The following is a 22,144-nucleotide window of genomic DNA, read 5'->3' on the forward strand; positions in this document are numbered from 1 at the left end:
TGAGGGACCCCCCTTCCCCTCCAGAAAGCCCCTTGGTTCTTGTGGTCTATTTGCAGGACCCAAAGGACTAGGCTATTTCCCTCCACCCCACATGGAGGGTTTTATGCAGCCAAGGCAGTGTGGTGTAGCAGTTACAGTGTCAGGCTAGGACCTAGGAGGGACCAGGGTTCAAATCCCCACTCAGCCATGTCTCAGTGGGTGACATTGGGCCAGTCAAAGAATTATGGTACCAAAGACTTAAAGTTTTGGAAGAAGACCCTGGGTCATCTAATCTTTGTTGTTGTTTAGTCGTTTAGTCGTGTCCGCCTCTTTGTGACCCCCTGGACCAGAACACGTCAGGCCCTGCTGTCCTCCACTGCCTCCCTCATGCTGGCAGCTTCGAGAACACTGTCCCACCATCTCGTCCTCTGTCGTCCCCTTCTCCTTGTGCCCTCCATCTTTCCCAACATCAGGGTCTTTTCCAGGGAGTCTTCTCTTCTCCTGAGGTGGCCAAAGTCTTGGAGCCTCAGCTTCAGGATCTGTCCTTCCAGTGAGCACTCAGGGCTGATTTCCTTCAGAATGGAGAGGTTGGATCTTCTTGCAGTCCATGGGACTATCAAGAGTCTCCTCCAGCACCACAATTCAAAAGCATCAATTCTTCCACGATCAGCCTCCTTGATGGTCCAGCTCTCACTTCCATACATCACTACTGGGAAAACCAGAGCTTGAACTATACGGACCTTTGTTGGCAAGATGCTGTCTAGGCCTGTCATTGCCCTTCTCTCAAGGAGCAGGCGTCTTTTAATTTCGTGACTACTGTCACCTTCTGCAGTGACCATGGAGCCCAAGAAAGTAAAATCTCTCACTACCTCTATTTCTTCCCCTTCTATTTGCCAGGAGGTGATGGGCCCAGTGGCCATGATCTTCGTTTTTGTGATGTTGAGCTTCAGACCATATTTTGCGCTCTCCTCTTTCACCCTCAATAAAAGGTTCTTTAATTCCTCCTCACTAATCCACTCCAGCTAAAGAGTCCCTGGCAGGTGGCCACCCCAGCTCTGTTTAAAGGCCTCCAAAGAAGGAGAGGCCATCATCTCCCTGGTGTTTGGCTGGAATCTCCTTTCTTGCCACATCTGAGTCCTGGGTTCAAGTCTTCTCCACCCGAGCAGCAGGAAAAAAGCTCGCTCCATCTTCATCATCAACATCAAATATCCTTTCTTAGGCATAGCAAACCACACATTATCAAACAGCCACCGTATACAAATTGTGCAAAATATGAGCTCAGCATAACAAGGTTTTCCCAGTCAGATCTTTAACTCCAGAGAAAATCAATTTGCATAAATAATAGGATACAACACTACAACATCACCGATCAGTTATCAACCACTAATCTCTTTATAATGGCCCAGTCTTTCAACATGGACAGCACTCAAAAATTCAGCCACTATTAAAGCAATTTGATCATTCCTTTCCGAAAGCAGGTCCTGAACCGTTGGTAGCGTAGAATTCAGTCTATTGAGTTGTAAGGCCTCTAATAATTGTCTTCTGGCATAAATGCCAAAATCACAAGAAAAGAAAATGCTCCAAAGTATCAGGTTCCTGTTTATTACATTTGCAGAGACGCTCTGATTCTGGAAGAGCTAAATATCTTCCTCTTGCTATCATCGAGGGAAAGATACTAAATCTGGCTAACATAAACAGCCTGCCCAATTCATGATCCTTCAGATTTGTCATGTATCTCCATCTTCAATGTGGTGACTGTTCAGATCTTTGAAGACAGCCCTCATGTCACCAAACAGTCTTCTCTTCTCCAGGCTTCTCCGCCTGGCCTACCCCACAAGGCTGTTGTGGGGGGAATTAAGTGAGGAAGGGAAGAACCACATTTGCCACCCAGAGCTCCGTGGGGAAGGAGGTGAGATATGAAAGCAGTAACAAATTAAATCCTACCCACTGTAGACACGTCAAAACGAATGAACCGAAGTGAGCCAAGCGCATTAACTTCAGTGGGTCTACTCTGAGCAGGATGAGGATTGAGCACAACCCATAGAATTCAGCCGGACCGCCAGACCACATAATTTCTTAATTGGAAGCTCCCCCATTCGCTCTTCTCGAACCAACGTGTGAACTTTAATACAGCCATCCTTTGAAATTTGCACTTTTTGTTCGCACCCTCGTGAAAATTCACCAGCATTTTAGTACGAATTTCTCCTTAACAGACACATCTTCACACATAATTTTGCCTAGGATACATTTTGCAAAGCAGTTTCCCCAAATACACAATGCATTCCTGGCTGTTGTTTTCAATAATATATGCCTTTATAGGCATGCTTTACCCAGGTGGGTGCGTTTTCTCACACCTTCATCGGCAGGAGAACCGCACTACAAAATTCGGAGCAGTGCCAATCTTGATGGACGGCTGCATTTCGGTTCAGGTATTGTGTCGAAAAGTGTGAATGGGGTAAGTCTGCCTTTAAGGTGCAAAGTGGACGGAACTTCTGCTGCAGGCAGAATTAGGATTTTTTGTGTGTCAGGTTTTTTGCTCCAGCCCTTGCGCTCGTCTCTGGCAAAATACCTCTGACATGCCTCTCCGCCACTTCCTCTCGCTGCCATTGATAAGAGGAAGGATTTGCATCATCCCAGAGAGAGATAATCGCTTCTCTCAACCTTTTGCAAGCTCCTTGTCCCCGGGGCCTCTGACTGATCGCTTGGTCCTTATCACCCAGGTAGCGTGATTCCCTCCTGACGCACCCATCCAGCTCAGAGCCACAGTCCTTGGTTTTTGAACGTAATCAATTCCTTTTGAGGTCCTAGATTGCAGATCCATCTGAATTCTATTATTGCCTTGAGGATTAGGCTATCTCCGTGTGAAGCTTTTGATGGCGCTTATCTTTCGCCACGGCCTTGTGGGGAAGAGGCCTTGACACGTTCGTGCCTCAAATAGGGCTTCTCTGACAGCTTCACCAGAAGACACACCAGGCTCATCTCATAAGCCCCCGCCCCTGCTGGGCTATCCCTTGCACCGGAAATGTGAGCACATAACGCTAAAACCATGATTTGTTTTAACCAGGGGTTGTTTTAAAGGTAAAGGGACCGCTGACCATTAGATCCAGTCGTGGCCGACTCTGGGGTTGCAGAGCTTATCTCGCTCTATATGCTGAGGGAGCTGGCGTTTGTCTGCAGACAGCTTCCAGGTCATGTGGCCAGCATGACTAAGCCACTTCTGGTGAACCAGAGCAGCGCACGGAAACGGCGTTTACCTTCCCGCCGGAGTGGTACCTATTTATCTACTTGCACTTTGACGTGTTTTTGAACTGCTAGGTTGGCAGGAGCAGGGACCGAACAGGAGCTCACCCCGTTGCGGGGATTTAAACCGTCGACCCTCTGATCGGCAAGTCCTAGACTATGTGGTTTAGACCACAGCGCCAGTCGCATCCCATATGGGTTGTTTTACAGATGAGCAAACAAACCATAGTTCATAGGCCAATGGCCCATCTAGTCCAGCCTCATATTCTCACACTGGCCAGATACCCCTAGGAATTGAGATAGACTGCCCCTGGCCCTGGAGGTTCCACAAGGGTATAAGGAGAGCCTGGTTTCTGGATGAGGCCCATGGTCTGCCTAGTCATAGAATCATAGAATCATAGAATCATAGAATCCTAGAGTTGGAAGAGACCACAAGGGCCATCGAGTCCAACCCCCTGCCAAGCAGGAAACACCATCAGAGCACTCCTGACATATGGTTGTCAAGCCTCTGCTTAAAGACCTCCAAAGAAGGAGACTCCACCACACTCCTTGGCAGCAAATTCCACTGTTGAACAGCTCTCACTGTCAGGAAGTTCCTCCTAATGTTTAGGTGGAATCTTTTTTCTTGTAGTTTGGAACCATTGCTCCGTGTCCGCTTCTCTGGAGCAGCAGAAAACAACCTTTCTCCCTCCTCTATGTGACATCCTTTTATATATTTGAACATGGCTATCATATCACCCCTTAACCTCCTCTTCTCCAGGCTAAACATGCCCAGCTCCCTTAGCCGTTCCTCATAAGGCATCGTTTCCAGGCCTTTGACCATTTTGTTTGCCCTCCTCTGGACACGTTCCAGTTTGTCCGTGTCCTTCTTGAACTGTGGTGCCCAGAACTGGACACAGTACTCCAGGTGAGGTCTGACCAGAGCAGAATACAGTGGCACTATTACTTCCCTTGATCTAGATGCTATACTCCTATTGATGCAGCCCAGAATTGCATTGGCTTTTTTAGCTGCCGCGTCACACTGTTGGCTCATGTCAAGTTTGTGGTCAACCAAGACTCCTAGATCCTTTTCACATGTACTGCTCTCAAGCCAGGTGTCACCCATCTTGTATTTGTGCCTCTCATTTTTTTTGCCCAAGTGCAATACTTTACATTTCTCCCTGTTAAAATTCATCTTGTTTGTTTTGGCCCAGTTCTCTAATCTGTCAAGGTCGTTTTGAAGTGTGATCCTGTCCTCTGGGGTGTTAGCCACCCCTCCCAGTTTGGTGTCATCTGCAAATTTGATCAGGATACCCTTGAGTCCATCATCCAAGTCATTGATAAAGATGTTGAATAAGACCGGGCCCAAGACAGAACCCTGTAGTCCGGCATCCTGTTCTCTCAGAGGCCAACCAGATCCCTCAATAGGAATCCAGCAAGCAGGATTTGAGCATGAGATCTGAAATATACTCAGAGTCGAGAGTGGATTTCATGCTCTTTATTCAGCTCCTAGTGGTGAGGAGGAATGGAAGTTTCCCCAGAATGTCTGCCTTATATACATTATTTACACAATGGGCCCCACGTGATTGGCTAATTCCGGGATTCTCCTGTAGGCCAATCAGGTTGCGGATTCCCTTCCACCTGGAGCTGGATTGGGTGGCTCCTGTGGACCAATCAGACTGCTGCATTCTGGATCCTATTGTTCTAGGACCAATCAGACTGCTGCATTCTGGATCCTATTCAACTCAGTACATAACAAGTTCACTCATCCCTCCGGTGGTTTCCTTGCAGCTGGCATTCAAAAGCATTTCCGTGGAGACAACCAAGGGCCCTCCAGATGTTTTGGGGCTACATCTCCCAGCAGCCAGCCTGTCCAATGGTCAGGAATGATGATCAATCATAAAACTGGGCACCAAGGGGTCATATAGTCCAGCCCCTGCGATGCAGGGATCAGAACCAAAAGATCCCCAATAGATGGCCATCCAACTTGGGTTTATAAACCTGCAATGAATCATAGAATGGTAATAATAAAATAATAAAAAAAATTATTTATACCCCGCCCTCCCCAGCCAAGACAGGGCTCAGGGCGACTAACACCAGGTATAAAAACAATTGATTAAATTACAACTTAAAAAGAAGATTAAAATGCAGCCTCATTTTGGTAGAAACTCAAATCAAAAACTTTTTGGGGATGAAAACATCAAGTCTTCACCAAGGCCAACTATCCAGACTGGTCCTACGTGGGCCAGAAAAAAGCCAGGGAAGTCCCCAAATAGGAGTTCCATCACAGAAGGAGAAAGGGGAAAGGAAAGAGGAGGAGGGAATCAAACTGATTCTGAGCCAAAGGCCAAGTGGAACAACTCTGTCTTACAGGCCCTGCAGAAAGAGATCAGATCCCACAGGGCCCTGGTCTCAAGAGACAGAGCATTCCACCGCAGGAGCCAGTGTTGAAAAGGCCCTGGCTCTGGTCGAAGCCAATCTAACTTCCTTAGGGCCCGGGACCACTAGGGTGTTGCTGTTTATTGACCTTAAGGTCCTCCATGGGGCATACCAGGAGAGGCGGTCCCGTAGGTACGAGGGCCCTAAACCACAAAGGTCAAGACCAGCACCTTGAACCTGACCCTGTACTCCACCGGGAGCCAGTGCAGCTGGAAAAGCACTGGGTGAATATGCTCCCATGGCAGAGACCCCATGAGGAGCCTCGCTGCAGCATTCTGCACCCGCTGGAGTTTCTGGGACAGCTTCAAGGGCAGCCCCGCGTAGAGTGAATTACAGCAGTCAAGCCTGGAGGTGACCATCGCATGGATCACTGTGGTAGAGTTGGAAGGGACCCACGGGGTCATCTAGTCCAACCCGCTGCAATGATGGCAGTGGCGATGTGGGCACTGGGTTGGGAAAGGCTGACCTAGAGAGGAGAGCTCTATGTGAGAGGAAGAGAAGCAGGAGACGTCTGTGTGTGCCGTTGGACAGATGTGACGATGTGCCGTACGACCAGCCAGTCATCGTAGCAGCTTAGATAGGGGACATGCAAGCAAAGCCTCTGATCGAATCAGGCTGCGCTTCTGTCTCTCTGCAGATCATGCAGCCAACATTGATTTGGTGATGTTGAGCAACAGATCTGCTTCCTTCCACTCCCCACAAAGATGGTTAGAACCAGTGGCGTAGCGTGGGGGTGCAGGGGGGGCCGGGCGCACCGGGCGCAACATCTGGGGGTTAGGGTTAAGGGGGCGCAAATCCATGGGTTAGGGGGCGCAAATTACTTGCCTTGCTTCGGGTGCTGACAACCCACGCTACGCCACTGGTTAGAACTAACAAAAGCTGGAGAAAAAACGCAGGGTAAGAACGTGTGTGTTGTCCCCTGACCTCTGGGTCAGAAACCAGAACGAAGCCTCAATATCACATCTCCAGCAAAAGCACCATTTCCAAGACAACCCTTGTCACAGGCCTGCTAAACCGGGGAGCGGCACTTGCATGTTTTTATTAACTTTTTACACACACAAAAAAAACATTTCACTGAAAGAGAAACCCCCCCCCCAGAAGAGCTAAATAATATTTTTTTTAAAAAAAGAACACACACATACAGTACTGTTTTGGGTTGTTGTTTTTAACCATTCATATTAAATTCTTAGTGTGGGATTACTTGAATCCCTCGACTTCCACCAGCCTTTCTCAACCTGTGGGTCCCCAGATGTTGTTGAGCTACAACTCCCATCACCCCTAGCTAGCAAGGCCAGAGCTCAGGGATGATGGGAGTTGTAGTCCAACAACATCTGGGGACCCACAGCTTGAGAACCGCTGCCCCTCCATGGTTCCATTTTATTATTTTCATTTATGCACATCCAAAAAAATCTTAACTTCTGTTTTCTTCCATTTTTAAGACATTGTCTGACGTGAGAGCAAGTTTTGACCACGCCAAGTGTTCAGCTGTTTGGCGCCTGAGTCGTTGAGGACTTTTAAACACGAAGGTGAGCACCTTGAATCGGGCCTTGAAATGAACCAGCAACCAGTGCAGCCATTTTCATAATTCCTGCGTCTGAAAATGTGGAGAAGTTCCTGCTAAGGGAATTCTGGATGGAAGCAGCTGGTGCAATGAGGTGAGGCTACGTCTCTTCATCCGAAGCCTGCCCACAGCACCGCACAACAGCTGACCAGGCCGGCAAGTGGACTTCGGCAGAAAAGCACCAGGAGGTTTCCCTTTCCTGCTTTCCTTTTAGCATGGGCTCTTTGGAAAAACAGGGACATGGGTGGCGCTGTGGGTTAAACCACAGAGCCTAGGACTTGCCGATCAGAAGGTCGGCGGTTTGAATCCCCGCTACGGGGTGAGCTCCCATTGCTCGGTCCCTGCTCCTGCCAACCTAGCAGTTTGAAAGCATGTCAAAGTGCAAGTAGATAAATAGGTACCGCTCCGGCAGGAAGGTAAACGGCGTTTCCGTGCGCTGCTCTGGTTCGCCAGAAGCGGCTTAGTCCTGCTGGCCACATGACCCGGAAGCTGTACGCCGGCTCCCTCGGCCAGTAAAGCAAGATGAGCGCCGCAACCCCAGAGTCGGCCACGACTGGACCTAACAGTCAGGGGACCCTTTACTTTTACCTTTGGCAAAACTGTCACACTCACTTTCTGAAGGCTTTGGGGAGCAGCTGGGGATCCTTTTACTCTTTTGATCAAGGTGCGCTTGAATCACCACCTTCTGAGGTAATAGAATCAGAATTGCAGAGTTGGGAGGGACCTCCATCTAGTACAATGCAGGAATCTCAGCTGAATCATCCAGGACAGATGGCCATCTAACCTCTGCTTAAAAACCTCCAAGGAAGGAGAGTCCGCCACTGTTTTGTGGGAGACCGTTCCACCATCTAATAGCTCTTATCATCAGAATGTTCTTCCTGATGTTTTAGTTGGAATCTCCTTCCTTATAACTTGAAGCCATGGGTTCAGATTCGTGTTGGAAGATTTCCTGCCCTGCTTATATCCCAACTTTGCTGTCCCAAGCAGCATCAAGATACAGTCTGTTGACGAACATTTCGGTTTTAGAACACCAGAAGTAAATGCTTCAGTTTTCAAATGCGCCTCGGAAGTCGAACATGCCCTGCAGCTTCGGCTGAGTGCAAGATCCTGTCAGCTGTTGAGTTTTTGCTTTTCGAACGTTTCAGAACTTGAACGGTCTTCTGGACCAGATCACGTTCGAAAAACCGAGGCACCACTGTTACTCGTTCTCATTCACTTCACGTAACAAACTGACCTTTCTTTAGTCCTCTTGCGTTAGAACTTCTTGCGGGCATAAGGGCAAACGTGTGGTCATAACAAAGGGCACATTATAACGCTAGTGAAAGGTCCCAATCCTCTCAGTGTGTGTGTGCAGGACCACACTTGGCATGCTGGACATGCGTGTGGGTTCAGACACGCACCTCGCAACAGGTGTGGCAGGGACCCAGAAAGTTGGCAAGGGTCACCTGCCTTGGAGAAAGGCCTCACAGCTCCCCAGCGCAAGGGGGGAAGAAACAGAGGGGCACTTTTTGCACAGCTGGTCAGTTTCTCCTTGGCCAAGAGACTGGCAGGGGGTGCAGCTTGGCAAGTCTCCCCTGGCAGAGCCAACTGCTGGTGGGCAGAGAGCCCTCCCGCCTGAGGAAGGGAGGTGGGGTTTCGCTGCAAAAGGGGGCTGGGTCTATGGGGCAGGGCAGCTGGGGAAAGCAGGAGGGAAAAGAGGGAGGTTTCTGGGAGGAGGGGCTTCCCTCCCTCCCTCTCTCTCTCTCTTTCTCCCCTGTCAACTGAAGATCCAGTTTCAACAAGTGCCTCTGTCCAGAGAAGGAGCGGAGGAACCGAGCCGTCTATTTAAAGACAGGAAGGGCCCACCCCTCTGAATGTATATCTCCTACATGTGCTCCCTATAGGCTACCCCCACCCCTTTTGTTGTTGTTGTCGTCTCCCCCTCCCCACCCCCTATTCTCCTGTCCCCTCCGTCTTCTGCACCAGCAAATATGGGGAAAGGGGTAAGTACCGCTGCTTCTGGGGCCCCCAAAGGCCATATCTGGGGGGGGGGAGAGAGTAGTGGTCCTTCAGGGGTGCAAACAAGTACTGCAAAGGGAAAGTAATGGGGGGCACCTGCGGGGGGTCCCTGAGAAGGCCAGGGTGTGGGTGCGCGCCTTGTGGGGTTTTGTGGCGCGCAAGGAGGAAGGGTCCACAGGCAGAGACACGGCAAGCGTTGGAGGAAGGAGATGGGAGCGTGTTTGCGCAGCCTTCTCCGGGAGACCAGAAGGTGCGTTTGTTCCCAAAGAAGCGTTTCCATATCTCCCACCCACCTTTGAAGGCAGATTAGCCCCACAGGCCCTGGCTGGGCTGGGCCGATTGCGGTCCTCTCTGGGCGTGGTCCGCTTTGGCAGAGAGAGGAGTGCAGAATAATCGGGTCCACGGACTGCATTTAATAATTTTAGGTCTTGCGCTCACGTAGACTGGCTTGGGGCGTCGTGTTGCTTTGAGCGGAGGAGAAGGGCTGTAAATGTCATGGTGCTGAAATTCACCGGAGTCCCGCGGGCTGCTTTCTGCTGCCCTCTGTCTGTCGTACTTTGAGGAGGGGGGTGTTTGGGCTCCTGCTTTGAGTTTGGAAAAGTTTTTTCGCCCCTGGCCAGGAGGTCTGTGCTGTGTTGTTCCTGCACCTACAAAGTGTGGCCTTCGCTTTGAGCCTCTAGGGAGAAGCTCGCGGCCGGTGGTGGGCGGCAGCTGGCAAAATCTGCCACCCCAGCTGTCAGAAAAAGTATTTCGCTGTCAGATTTTGCAGGGCGGCAGAGAGAGGTGCAGGAGAACAAAGCGTGTTGTTACATCCGTGTCACAAGATGTGTTGGTTTCTCACATTTGGGAGAAAGGCATATTTAACAGACAAATATAGAATCATAGAATAGAATCATAGAATCCTAGAGTTGGAAGAGACCCCAAGGGCCATCGAGTCCAACCCCCTGCCAAGCAGGAAACACCATCAGAGCCCTCCTGACATATGGTTGTCAAGCCTCTGCTTAAAGACCTCCAAAGAAGGAGACTCCACCACACTCCTTGGCAGCAAATTCCACTGTCGAACAGCTCTTACTGTCAGGAAGTTCTTCCTAATGTTTAGGTGGAATCTTCTTTCTTGTAGTTTGGAACCATTGCGCCGTGTCCGCTTCTCTGGAGCAGCAGAAAACAACCTTTCTCCCTCCTCTATGTGACATCCTTTTATATATTTGAACATGGCTATCATATCACCCCTTCACCTCCTCTTCTCCAGGCTAAACATGCCCAGCTCCCTTAGCCGTTCCTCATAAGGCATCGTTTCCAGGCCTTTGACCATTTTGGTTGCCCTCCTCTGGACACGTTCCAGTTTGTCCGTGTCCTTCTTGAACTGCGGTAATAATATTCTGCAAGACAAAAGCGTCTGTTGGGGTTTCTTCCTTTTAGACTGTTGATAATTCCTTGGGAAAGGTGACTGCCAGCTTCCAGCTTCCACAGAACTGTTTGCTGAGTATGCACCCACAAAACCGATAAAAGAAAGGCGCTCATCTGCCTTCTCTATAGATCGCTTTTTCCACAGTCATGGTTATCACAAGCAAAGGAAAGAGAAAGGGGTGTTAGCATTTGTTGACCCAGATGTTTGGGACGCCGCTGAGGATTCACCTGGGATCTAGCGCAGCTGGAGCTCCTGGGGTCCGTTTTCAGATGTATAATTCAGTGCAGAACTCCCGGGGTTCCTATCAGTGCAAATGACTATGATCCTGTGTTCTTTGTCGGAAAGGTAGATGGTGAAACATCCCTGCGTAGTTACTCTCCGTCATCTTCCAGGAGCGCTTGTTGTCATTCACTTTTAATCCTCTCCTAATTAAACAAGATCTTGTCCCCTGGGAAAAGCTGAATCCGTGTCCGGTACAAGCCAGTGGATGGATTAGTCGGTCTGGATCCCATTCAGCGTCTTCATTTAGAATCGAGCCATGCAGGGTAGATCCCACAATCTTTCAAAACCACAACCGGAGAAAGAGGATGGTTTTTGTTTGGATTCTGAATTGTAGGTTTTCCGGCGTAACCTTAGGGTCTAGAAACTTGAAATGATACACCATCTCCTGGCACTTCATGAGAAGCCACCAGGGCAGAGAGGGGTGGCAGGAGTCCCCCCGGCTCCTGTCAATCACTAGGCACCAGCCCTCTCAGAATGGGGGCTGGAGCTCAGGAATTTGGGGGCCACTGCAAGGTTGTCGTTTTTTATGCAGTGGAGGCAGGAAAGATGCAGAGGGGATTGGAAGAGACAGAGGCTCTGGCTTTCTTCATTATTTTGAATAGTTCTTTTATGCTACTTGCTTTTTCCTATGTGAAGTCTCATGAGGAAGAAAAAAATCAAAACAACCAAAGCAATATGAATGTGCCAGTCTTTATTGATGGTCAAATTTGGGTAATTAGAGCAGTGGGTGTTGATTGAGAGAGATTAAAGCTTTATTGATCATACACACCATACTTGGTGATTGGGGGTATTTCTCCAGTGCAATTAACCTCTCTTTTTTCTTTCTGCTGCATAGCTAGACCCTGGGCTGGCCACCTGAATAGTGAATTGGGAATAGCTTGCATTTTATTCAGTTTGTTGTTTTTTCTTTGTGTTAATTGTACTTCTTGACATGTATCTTTAATGAACCTCAGTAAAATAATTTGGGGGGGGAGAAAAAGGGGGGGAAAGGAAGAGACAGAGCCTGATTTCTGCCCCCTACATTCAGTGGAATGAAACATGAGCTGTGACTCCTGTGAGGGGTTGGGCTGGATGACCCTTAGGATCCCTTCCAACTTTGCATGCCTAGGATTCTGTGATTGCCCCCTGTCCCATTTCCATGCACCCTTTTGCCACAAAGCGGGGGGCAGCCAGGGCCAGGCTGTGTGAGCAAACTGGACCCCTGTTGCCAAAGATTTCTCGGGGCTTGTTCCTCATAACCCGCCTATCGAGAGTTTGCCCCTGCCTTTCTTTGCACAAAGTTTGCTCCAACATCTCTGAGGCTTTGCCGCAAGCAGGAGGTATATGATTCCTGTGAAATAAAACAAAAGTCTTGATGCTGTTCATCAAGCAGTGGTTCTGATTTGCAGACCTTCTGAGTGTCCCTATTTTCCAGGGATGTTTCCAGATTGACAGAAGCTGTCTTGGTTTCTGATTTGATCCCAGAATGTCCCACTTTTCCTTAGGACATCCCTGTTTCAGTTGCAGAAATGTTGGAGTTGTGGAAACCCTGAGCCAATGAGATAAATAACAATACAACTTTTAGAAGGCATCTGAAGGCAGCCCTGTATAAGGAAGTTTTTAAACGTTTAAGTTTTTATGTATACTGGAAGCCACCCAGAGTGGCTGGGGCAACCCAATCAAATGGATGAGATGATGATGATGATGATGATGATGATGATGATGATGATACAATAGGATGCCCCTATTTTCATTGGTGAGGTGTTGGAGTGTATACAATCCATTTTTAAAGCCATCCAAATTGATGGTCATTGTCGCCTCCTGTGGCAGGGAGTTCCATAGTTTAACGATGCGCTTCATGAAGAAGTTCTGCGACCCTGGAGGGCCATGCCCACCTGTGTGGTCAGTACTGAGCTAGAGAGACCAAGTCTCCAGCTTGGATGAATCTGCTTCCTCCTTTCCCGTGTTTGTGTTCCAAAACCAAGCCTCTTTCGGTCCCTGGCCTGAGAGGTTCTGTCTGTGGAGCCTTTCCAAAATCAAACGGTCTCGTCACACAGGCAGTGGGAGAGGGGTGCCCAACATCATTGGACTGGGCCCAACCCCTCACTGGAACCTTTTGGGGTCACAAGAACCAGGCCCGGGAGGTGCAGATGTTTATTCAGGAGCAGAAAATAAAAAGGGGACTTCATCGCAACGCTGACGGAAAAGTTCCCCCGTTGCCAAGAACAACTCTGGTTTGCCGGGGGTCGTGTTACAGAGAGACCTGGGAACAGGGTCCTGTGTGGCCATGGGGGGGGGAGACAGGGGAACCCCAATCTCCCCGTGGGGTCCCCAGCTACGGCACCCTTTTCATGTCTGCCCCCCTGTTACCACGCTGAACTCTGTTCGATGGAGGTGGGAATCAACTTCCTAGTCACTTGACCCCTGATGCATTTTCCCTCGTTTAAAAATAGTTGAAAATGTATATATAGGACCTGGGGCTTTGGAATGACAAGGCCTGGCCTCGCAGCAGGAGGAATGCCCGGGGGCCTGGGCTGACCGTCGGCTTCTCAATGCAAAACGGGGGCATTGTGATCAGGTCCTCACACCATGCGCTCAAAGCACATCCATTGAAAGGTGCTGGGAAATGCGGCTTCGCCGGCCACAGAGCTATCATTCCTGGCAAAAGCTGGTGTGCAAATGTGGAGGACAGAACTTGCAAAAATGAGAAATCACAGCAGCACATTTGTCCACCCTGTAGTTCGGCAAACTGTTATGAAACTGCCGTGGCCTTTGGCTATTTCAATAAACTTATTGATGATGGTGGTGGTGGTGGTGGTGATGATGATGATATTTGTCCATTCCTAATTTTTACTGATCATAGGGCAGGTGCCGGGGGCCCAGAGGAGAGGCGTGCCAAGCTGAGATCCCGGCGCAGGAGAGAGAAGATGTCTCTCTGGGCACTGAATGCCCAAGCAGGCGGAACAGAGGGGTCTTTCTGCCTCCTTGAAAAGCCCCGGAGGCCTGAATAGGCAAGACTTGGAACAGGAGTGCTTTCGCTCTCTCCCAGCCTTTTCTCTCGCTCTCCGGGGTCCCTGGCCGCGCCAAGACATGCCCCGAGTGCTAACGACATTGCTCTCCTCTTTCAGCATTGCGGAATGGTGTGGCTGGCATCCCGTCCCCTCTCCCGGTCAGGCCCCAGCAGTGAGTGAGGGTGGCGCAGGGCAGGAAGAGAGGTCCGAGAGTCAGTGTGGCATAATGGTTAGAGCGTCAAACTGCAAGGACCTGGGTTCAAATCTCCACACAGTCATGAAGCTCGCTGGGTAGCCTTTGGCCAGTCCCGGCCTCTCAGCCTAGCATCCCTCACAGGGCTGTTGTTGTGAGGATTAAATGAGGACTTGGACTGGGGTGAGACCAGAATTCGAATCCCCACTCAGCCACGCGTCTCACTGGATGTGACAATATTTTGCAGGGTGCTCCTCCAGCCCAAAGGCAGGAAAAAATGCATGTATTTGGGTAAAGCATGCCCCAAAATGCACTCATTATTGAAAATAACATATGAAAAGGTATTCTGGAAAATTGCTTTGCAAAAATGCATATGTTAGGCAAATTTCCAAACAGGCATGTGCAATCTAGGAGAAATTTGCCTTAAACTTTGATGAATTTTCATGAGGAATCATAAAAAATGTAAGGGTGGGGGAGAATTGCATTTCAATGCAGAAATGTAGACATCTGAAGACAGAAAAGTGACAAACTGAGAAACTCAAACCTGCAGATTTGCCTGTTCCTATTTTTACTGATGCTGGAAGCACAGATCCTTTGGGCTTGGTGAAATGAGCGATGCCTGGTCTCCTTTCTGGGAGAAATCGAAAGCTCTGCTTCCACCTCCCACGAACTTATTCTATACAAGTGAAGAACCAGCTGTGTTGGCCACTTTCCTGGTACATCCAAATCTCAAGAGTTTTGCTGAGGTGGGGAGAGAAACATTTGGCCTCCTGTATTTCCTGCGTCCCCTCGGTCCGGAAATGCCATGACAATAATAGCTTCCCTTGGCACTCTGTCCAGGACTGGCCAAATAGGATCAGTAGCTCAGTGATGGTGGTGATGGAGGAGGAGGAGGAGGAGGAAGACATCAAAGCTTTTGCGTCAGGCTATTCAAGGCAGGGTCCCGCCTGGGATGTTTGGCAAAGGCTGCTTTGCCGTGAGGCCACTGCTCAATGCACACTCAGGGCTCTAGAAGGAAGGTCGCTGTCTGCTGTTTTGCTGAAAATGAGACTTCCAACGCCCTGCAATGCCAGGATCACAAATGAGTCTTCATTCAGGGCCTGTATATCTCAGCAGATGCTGTAAATGTCCCAGATTTGTTCGCGATGCTTTTCTTTATTTCATAAAATCTATCCACCACTTGCTTGTTTAAAAATGCCCCCAAGAGGCTTACAAAAGAAAAGAAAAGGGGAGCAATTACATTATCAACAAGGTGATCATTCCAGACTTCAAAACATTAAAACAATAGACTAAAAACAGATGGAAACTTGCATCAGCTCTCCAACAAGGCTCATCGAAACAAGAGTGTTTTGAGCCGAACAGAGTACGGCGAAGGCGCCTCCTTGATGTCAACAGGCAGGGAGTTCCAAAGTTTAGCTGCTGCCACACGAAGCAATCAAGTTCTTATGAATTCAGAACAGGTATGATGTGGCCCCGGGAGCAGTGCCAGTTCTGCCCATTGAAGCAGTCATGGATGGCGTAATAATGGCACAAGCTGATGCATGCCTACTCAGAAGTAAGCCCTACTATGTCCAATTATGGCGCTTCCTCCCAGGTCAAGCCTGTATATAAAATGGATGTGGGTGGCGCTGTGGGTTAAACCACAGAGCCTAGGACTTGCTGATCAGAAGGTCGGAGGTTTGAATCCCCATGACGGGGTGAGCTCCCGTTGCTCGGTCCCTGCTCCTGCCAACCTAGCAGTTCGAAAGCATGTCAAAGTGCAAGTAGATAAATAGGTCCTGCTCCAGCGGGAAGGTAAACAGCGTTTCCGTGCGCTGCTCTGGTTCACCAGAAGCGGCTTAGTCCTGCTGGCCACATGACCCGGAAGCTGTACACCGGCTCCCTCGGCCAGTAAAGCGAGATGAGCGCCCCAACCCCAGAGTCATCCACGACTGGACCTCATGGTCAGGGGTCCCTTTACCTTTACCTTTAAAGCCTGTATTTAGGGCCACAGCGTAACGGTCTCTGAAACAGCCACAGATTACACACTCCCCAATCAGGTGATCTCGCAGGGAACCCTGTCCTTGTATACTAACAGGAGCACCTTAACTTGGGGTACATGGCATGTTAGGGGAGGGGTAGCACTTCATGCTCCTTCTGGGGTAGTTCGTCCACCTTTGCGCCCCCCCCCCCCGCACACAGCTCTCAATTGAAGCTCAGGGAAACTGTCAGCATGTAAGAGCAGCCACACCCCGGGAACGGCTTCAACTGGCCGGCTAAACCAGGTGAGGGCAGCCGATGGGTCTCTAACCTTCTGTGATTTAGGGACTTCCCCTGCAGGAGAAGACAGGCTCTAGCACAGGGGTCAGCAAACTTTTTCAGCAGGGGGCCGGTCCACTGGCCGGACTATCTTTTGGAGAAAAAAATGAACGAATTCCTATGCCCAGAGATGCGTTTTAAATAAAAGGACACATTCTACTCATGTAAAAACATGCTGATTCCTGGACTGTGGCCTTAGTCTGCCTCCCCATGCTCTAGCGCATTGAGTGGACAAGACCAAGAGGGTGTCCAGGGGTCAAGAAGGTGGCTTCTGCATGTGCTGTAGAGGGAAGTGATGGACAGACAGGCCTCACCCACCTGGAAAGGGAACCCCTCTAGGAGAAGGAAAACTCTGAGTATCCCCAGATCTCCCAGCTTTGCAAGCAGCCTGGATGGGATCTGGTGGAAATGACGAGAAGTTTGGGGTTTTAGCAACCGGTTTTTTGTTCCTGGGAATGCAATGCTACAGAAGCAGCAAACTCATGTGGGATTTCACACACACCCCATACATTTATTTATTTATTGTACATCGAGGGTCACGAAACTGACAGATTTGCCCATCCTTGGCTGAGAGCACTCTGGGTCTGCCTGGTGGTGCCTTTTCCCTCTTGCCCACTGGGGCTGCTAATGCCATCTTTGCCCCCTCAGGCGGGACGAGAGTCTGCCCCAGGGGCGACGGCTGAGAATGGAGGAGGGAAGAAGAAGCAGAAGGAGAAAGAGCTGGATGAGCTGAAGAAGGAAGTGAATTTGGTAAGTCAAAGCGCTGGCGGGGGTGGCTGTTTGGGGGAGCACTGGGGTCAAGGCTTGGCATAAAGGCTGGTCAGTGGCCCCTCTAGTCCAGACTCCCCACAGCTGCCAAGTACCCCTAAGAAACTAGGGGTCCAGATAGACTGCCACTGGAGCGGGAGGCTCCATAAGAACATAAGAATAACATGCTGGATCAGGCCAAAGGGGGGTGTCATCTAGTCCAGCCTCCTCTTCTCACAACAGCCAACCAATGGGGAGCCTCCAAGCAGGACCTGAGTGCGAAAGCAGCACTCGCCACAGGTGTTTTTCTGACAGTGGAGGGAGAAGATAGCCATTGTGGTTGGTCGCTTTATTAACCTCCGCGATAAGGCTCCATGGCCAGGGATCTGTCAGGGCCCACAGCAGCAGGTGGGAGAGAAATGAATTTTCACTTGTATTTTAATGAGGAATGAGCTTATTTGCGCTTCTCAACCAATATGCAAACCGAAACACATCCGTCTTTCAAAATTCGCATTTATCCGAATTTTGCAATGCACTTTTCTACAAAACGAACCAGTGTGCAAAAATTCATATATTGGCGGAAAGCAGCCGGGGTGGGGAAATGAATATATATACTAGTGAAAACAGCAGACATTAAATTTGGGAGAAATGGCTTGCAAAAATATGCACCTTAAAATTGCATAACACAAAAATACTGTACATGAAAGAGAAATTTTTACTAAAATGCTAAGGATTTAAAAAACCTCTCTCTCAAAACTGCTGCAGAACTGAAATCAATATTGCAATAATAATAATAATAAAGAACAGGTGTTTTTTTCTCCAGCTAAGTCCTGCTCAGTATAGACCTGCTGAAATGGATGAAAGCAAGTTAGTCATGCCTGCTAACTTCAGTAGGTCTACTTGAAGTAGGAATAGCACCACAAACAACTCTGAGAGCACTAAGACTGACCACCTGTCCCTGCTGTGATGAGACGGCAAGGTGACGGAGAGTGGGGGCTCATGGAGGGTGGTCTGCCCAAGAACCCCCTCTCTCTCTGTGTGTGTCCATCTCCTTCTCACAAGAGCAGCCAGGAGGAGAAAGATGCTTTGTGCGCTGACAGCGAGAAGGAATGTCTCTCCTCGGTTTCCCAGATCCTGTTCCTTTTCCGATGACGTTCAGCTCTTCTGCCCCCCATGACTAACAGCCTTTCTCTGCCCCCCCTTGTCCTGTCCTTCTTCTCTCTCCCCTTGCCAGGATGACCACAAGCTGTCGCTGGATGAAATCAGCAGGAAATACCAAGTGGATCTGTCCCGGGTGAGTCCACCGGGAACATTTGCTGCTTCTCTTTGCCATGTACCCTCCAATGCATTTTGCCACTCTTGGGTTTCTGCATGGGGAGGGGTGGGTGAGGGGGTGTCAAGGCATCCTGGCTTTCATTTATCCCATGGGGAGGGGTGCTATATGCCGGCCTTCTGAGTTCGCACCCATGTCCAGTGGCTCAATATGCCCAAGAACTTAGGAATCAGATAGACTGCCCTTGGGGCTGGAGGCTCCATAAGGACATAAGAAAAGCCCAGCTCAGGTCAAAGGGGGTCCACCTAGTCCAGCATCCTGCATTCTCCCCTCCTGCAATTTCCAGCAACTAATATTCATAAGCATTGCTGGCACCATTTTGGCTACTAGCCTAAGGTTACCAGATTTTTTCCAATGAATCCAGGGACACTTTTCAACTTCTTTTTTCTAATATATATAAATTTTTATTAGTTTTTCAGCATATCATTTTCAACAGTAGTTAAACATACTTTCATATCTTACACCATCTTTTTTTTAACTTCCATCAATCACATCTGAAAATTTTCCATTCACTAAATATACATTTCTTACTTCCATAATTACATTTAACTCATAACTAATATCTCTGTTCTTTCTCTACTTTACAATGCTTTGTAAATTTATCCGTACAAAGCTTCTTGTAGTCCTACTGGGACACTTTTCAACTTCGATAGGAATGATATGATTTTGTACGGGGACTGATTTTGTAAATCCGGGGACTGTCCCCGGGAAACGGGGACATTTGGTAACCTCAGTCTCCTCTGTGAAGTCTTATCCCCCATAAAGCAAAGGGCTGCCCCAAAGAATCCTGGGAAATATACAGTAGTTCGCCCCCTCACAGAACTACAATTCCCAGGATTCTGGGGTGCGGGGAACTATTTGCTTTAAGTGTTTATGCAGTCAATGCTTCTTGCTTGCTTGTAGAATGGAGACATTTTGTGTGTTTGGAGAAACCTCTGAATTTTGCACGGTTGGAAAGTCAACAGCTGCAGCCATTGGCCCCCAAGAGGTTGCCTACAAGGGAATGTGGCCCTTGGCCTCCCCCTGATTCCACCACACAGGTTAATATGCCCTCTCTCTTTTTCTTTCTTTGTCTCCTTCCATGCCAGGGCCTGACCAACACGCGGGCAGCAGAGATCCTGGCCAAGGATGGCCCCAACGCCTTGACCCCTCCTCCAACCACACCAGAGTGGGTCAAGTTCTGCCGCCAGCTTTTCGGGGGGTTTTCCATCCTGCTGTGGATCGGGGCCATTCTCTGCTTCCTGGCCTACAGCATCCAAGCGGCAATGGAGGATGAGCCGGCCAACGACAACGTAAGTCTCGTGGCCCCAATACAGGCATCCCCAGGGATGATGGGAATAGCAGTCCCAAAACAGCAGGAGTGCCAAGTTTGGGGATGCCTGCCCCCAAGAGTATAGGTTCCCAACCCAGGCTGGCAGCAGCTCTCCAGAGGTTCAGAGAAGGGACATTGCCAGACCTAGTTGGAAAAGAGGATTCTAGTCCTCATGGTTCTGAGTAAAAGGTTGAAATAGGAATGTAGGAAGCTGCCTTAGATTGCGTCAGATAATTGGTCCATATAAGTTAGTTCTGCCTACACTGACTGGCAGCAGCTCTCCAGGGTTTCAGGCAGGCAATGTTCACAGCAGCACCTGGATAATTATTAATTTATTTTATAAATCTTATGCACCACTTGGTTTAAGAACAAAACAAAACTCAAAGCAGTTTTTGGTTTTTTTAAAAGTAAAATTAGCAGTAAAAAAACAGTTAAATGCAACTATTTAAAACATGCAAAAAAATATATATGCAACGATAAGCTAAAAAACCAGGTTAAAGCACATGTCTGCATCTCTACATATCTAGGCAGGCTTGCCTAAACAAGAATGTTTTTAGCAGAAGCAGTACAGTCAAGGTGCATGGATGGTGTCAAGAGGCAGGGAGTTCCAAAGTCTGGGTGCTGCCACTAAAAGAGTGATTTCTTACAAATGCAGAAAAGGTGCTCGTAGTGCAGATCATAGCAGTTGCATGAGCCCATGTGAGGTAAGGCAATATTCCAAATTGGTCCCAAATTGTTAAGGGCTTTGGATCCTATTAGTAACTCCTTGAACATGTATCACGCAGGTCAGGATAAAGGCAGAGGAGGCCCCCGTCACTAGTCAGACCCACATAGGGCTGGGGTAGCCAGTGGGGAGCCCTCCGGAAGGGGCTGGACTCCAACAACCCCAAGAGTCAACGTGGCCGTTGCCCAGGGAGGGGGAGGACGGAGTCGGGAGTCGGCTGCCCAGCAAGCTGCCTGAGCTTGCAAGAAAAGTGTTGGGTGGGGCTTAGGAGGCGACTAACCTGTGGCCTCCCAGGTGTTGCTCAACACCAGCTCCCATTCCCATCCCTGACCCCCTGGCCATGTGGGCTGGGGCAGGGGTCCACCCCTGACTTTGAGGGACTCCACCTCTGGTTTTTAAGCAGAGATCAGAGGGCCATCTGTTAGGGATTCTTTAGTTGTGATTCCTGCATATTGCTGGTTGGGCTGGATGATCCTTGAGGTCTCCTCCAATTCTATGGTCATGCAGCTTAGCCTTGGAGATGTCTGGGATGGGACCCACAAGCTTAACACGAGTCCACAGTGTGAAGCAGCAGCAGAAAAAGCTAACACTAGTCTAGGCTGCATACACAGAAGTCTAGTGTCCAGATTGTGTTACTTTTATTGCTGTTATTGTTGTTCTGAGCCCGGCTTCGGCTGGGGAGGGCGGGATATAAATAAATTATTATTATTATTAGTAGTAGTAGTAGTATTATCAAGGGAAGTAATAGCTAAAGGTAAAGGGACCCCTGACTATGAGGTCCAGTCGTGGCCGACTCTGGGGTTGCAGCGCTGATCTCGCTTTACTGGCCGAGGGAGCCGGCGTACAGCTTCCGGGTCATGTGGCCAGCATGACTAAGCCCCTTCTGGCGAACCAGAGCAGCGCACGGAAACGCCGTTTACCTTCCCGCCGGAGCGGTACCTATTTATCTACTTGCACTTTGACGTGCTTTCGAACTGCTAGGTTGGCAGGAGCAGGAACCAAGCAATGGGAGCTCACCCAGTCATTGCGGGGATTCGAACTGCCGACCTTCTGATCGGCAAGTCCTAGGCTCTGTGGTTTAACCCACAGTGACACCCGCGTCCCAAGAGAAGTAATAGTCCCACTCTATTCTGCCTTGGTCAGACCACACTTGGAATACTGTGTCCAGTTCTGGGCAGCACAATTTAAGAAGGATGTTGACAAGCTGGAAGGTGTGCAGAGGAGGGAGACCAAGATGATCAAGGGGCTTGGAAATAAACCTTATGAGGAACGGTTAAAGGAGCTGGGCATGTTTAGTCTGGAAAAAAGGAGACAGGAGAAAGGATAGCTTTGGGTCCCTTCCAGCTCTCAGATTCCCTGACCCTCCACGCACAGAGCAGCTGCTCAGTCACCAAGCTTTGGTATGTCGCTCTGTGTGGACAGCAGGCCTCAGAAACGGACAAAGGCTGTGTCCGCTTGAGAATGTCCCTCCTGCATTCACAGCCAGGCAGAAGAGCAAGAGACGGGGGCTTTTGATGCAAGCAGTGCCATGCGCCCAAAAGGTCTTGGTCTCCGTCCAGCACCTTGGGGTGGGGTTATCCCAGGACGGGCTGGTCACTCCCTGGGACACGCCAGAAGCCCCAGCCCACCTGCCACGGAGCAGGCGGGGAGGGTTCATCCTG

The 22,144-nt window shown here is 49.4% G+C and overlaps 1 protein-coding gene across 1 annotated transcript in view; it reads left to right on the forward strand.

The window, feature by feature from the left end:
* Nucleotides 1-8,931: 8,931 nt before the first annotated feature.
* LOC309329823 (sodium/potassium-transporting ATPase subunit alpha-2) overlaps nucleotides 8,932-22,144 on the forward strand; it is a 43,982-nt gene continuing 30,769 nt past the window's right edge. The window contains exons 1-4 of the mRNA XM_081840894.1: nucleotides 8,932-9,180; nucleotides 17,016-17,117; nucleotides 18,349-18,408; nucleotides 19,536-19,739. Coding sequence (XP_081697020.1) covers nucleotides 9,169-9,180; nucleotides 17,016-17,117; nucleotides 18,349-18,408; nucleotides 19,536-19,739 — 378 coding nt within the window. The 5' untranslated portion in view covers nucleotides 8,932-9,168. The remainder of the gene's footprint in view (nucleotides 9,181-17,015; nucleotides 17,118-18,348; nucleotides 18,409-19,535; nucleotides 19,740-22,144) is intronic.

The sequence above is a fragment of the Podarcis erhardii genome (assembly GCF_964252035.2).
Source record: "Podarcis erhardii genome assembly, chromosome: 15".
In the NCBI taxonomy this organism is placed as follows: domain Eukaryota; kingdom Metazoa; phylum Chordata; class Lepidosauria; order Squamata; family Lacertidae; genus Podarcis; species Podarcis erhardii.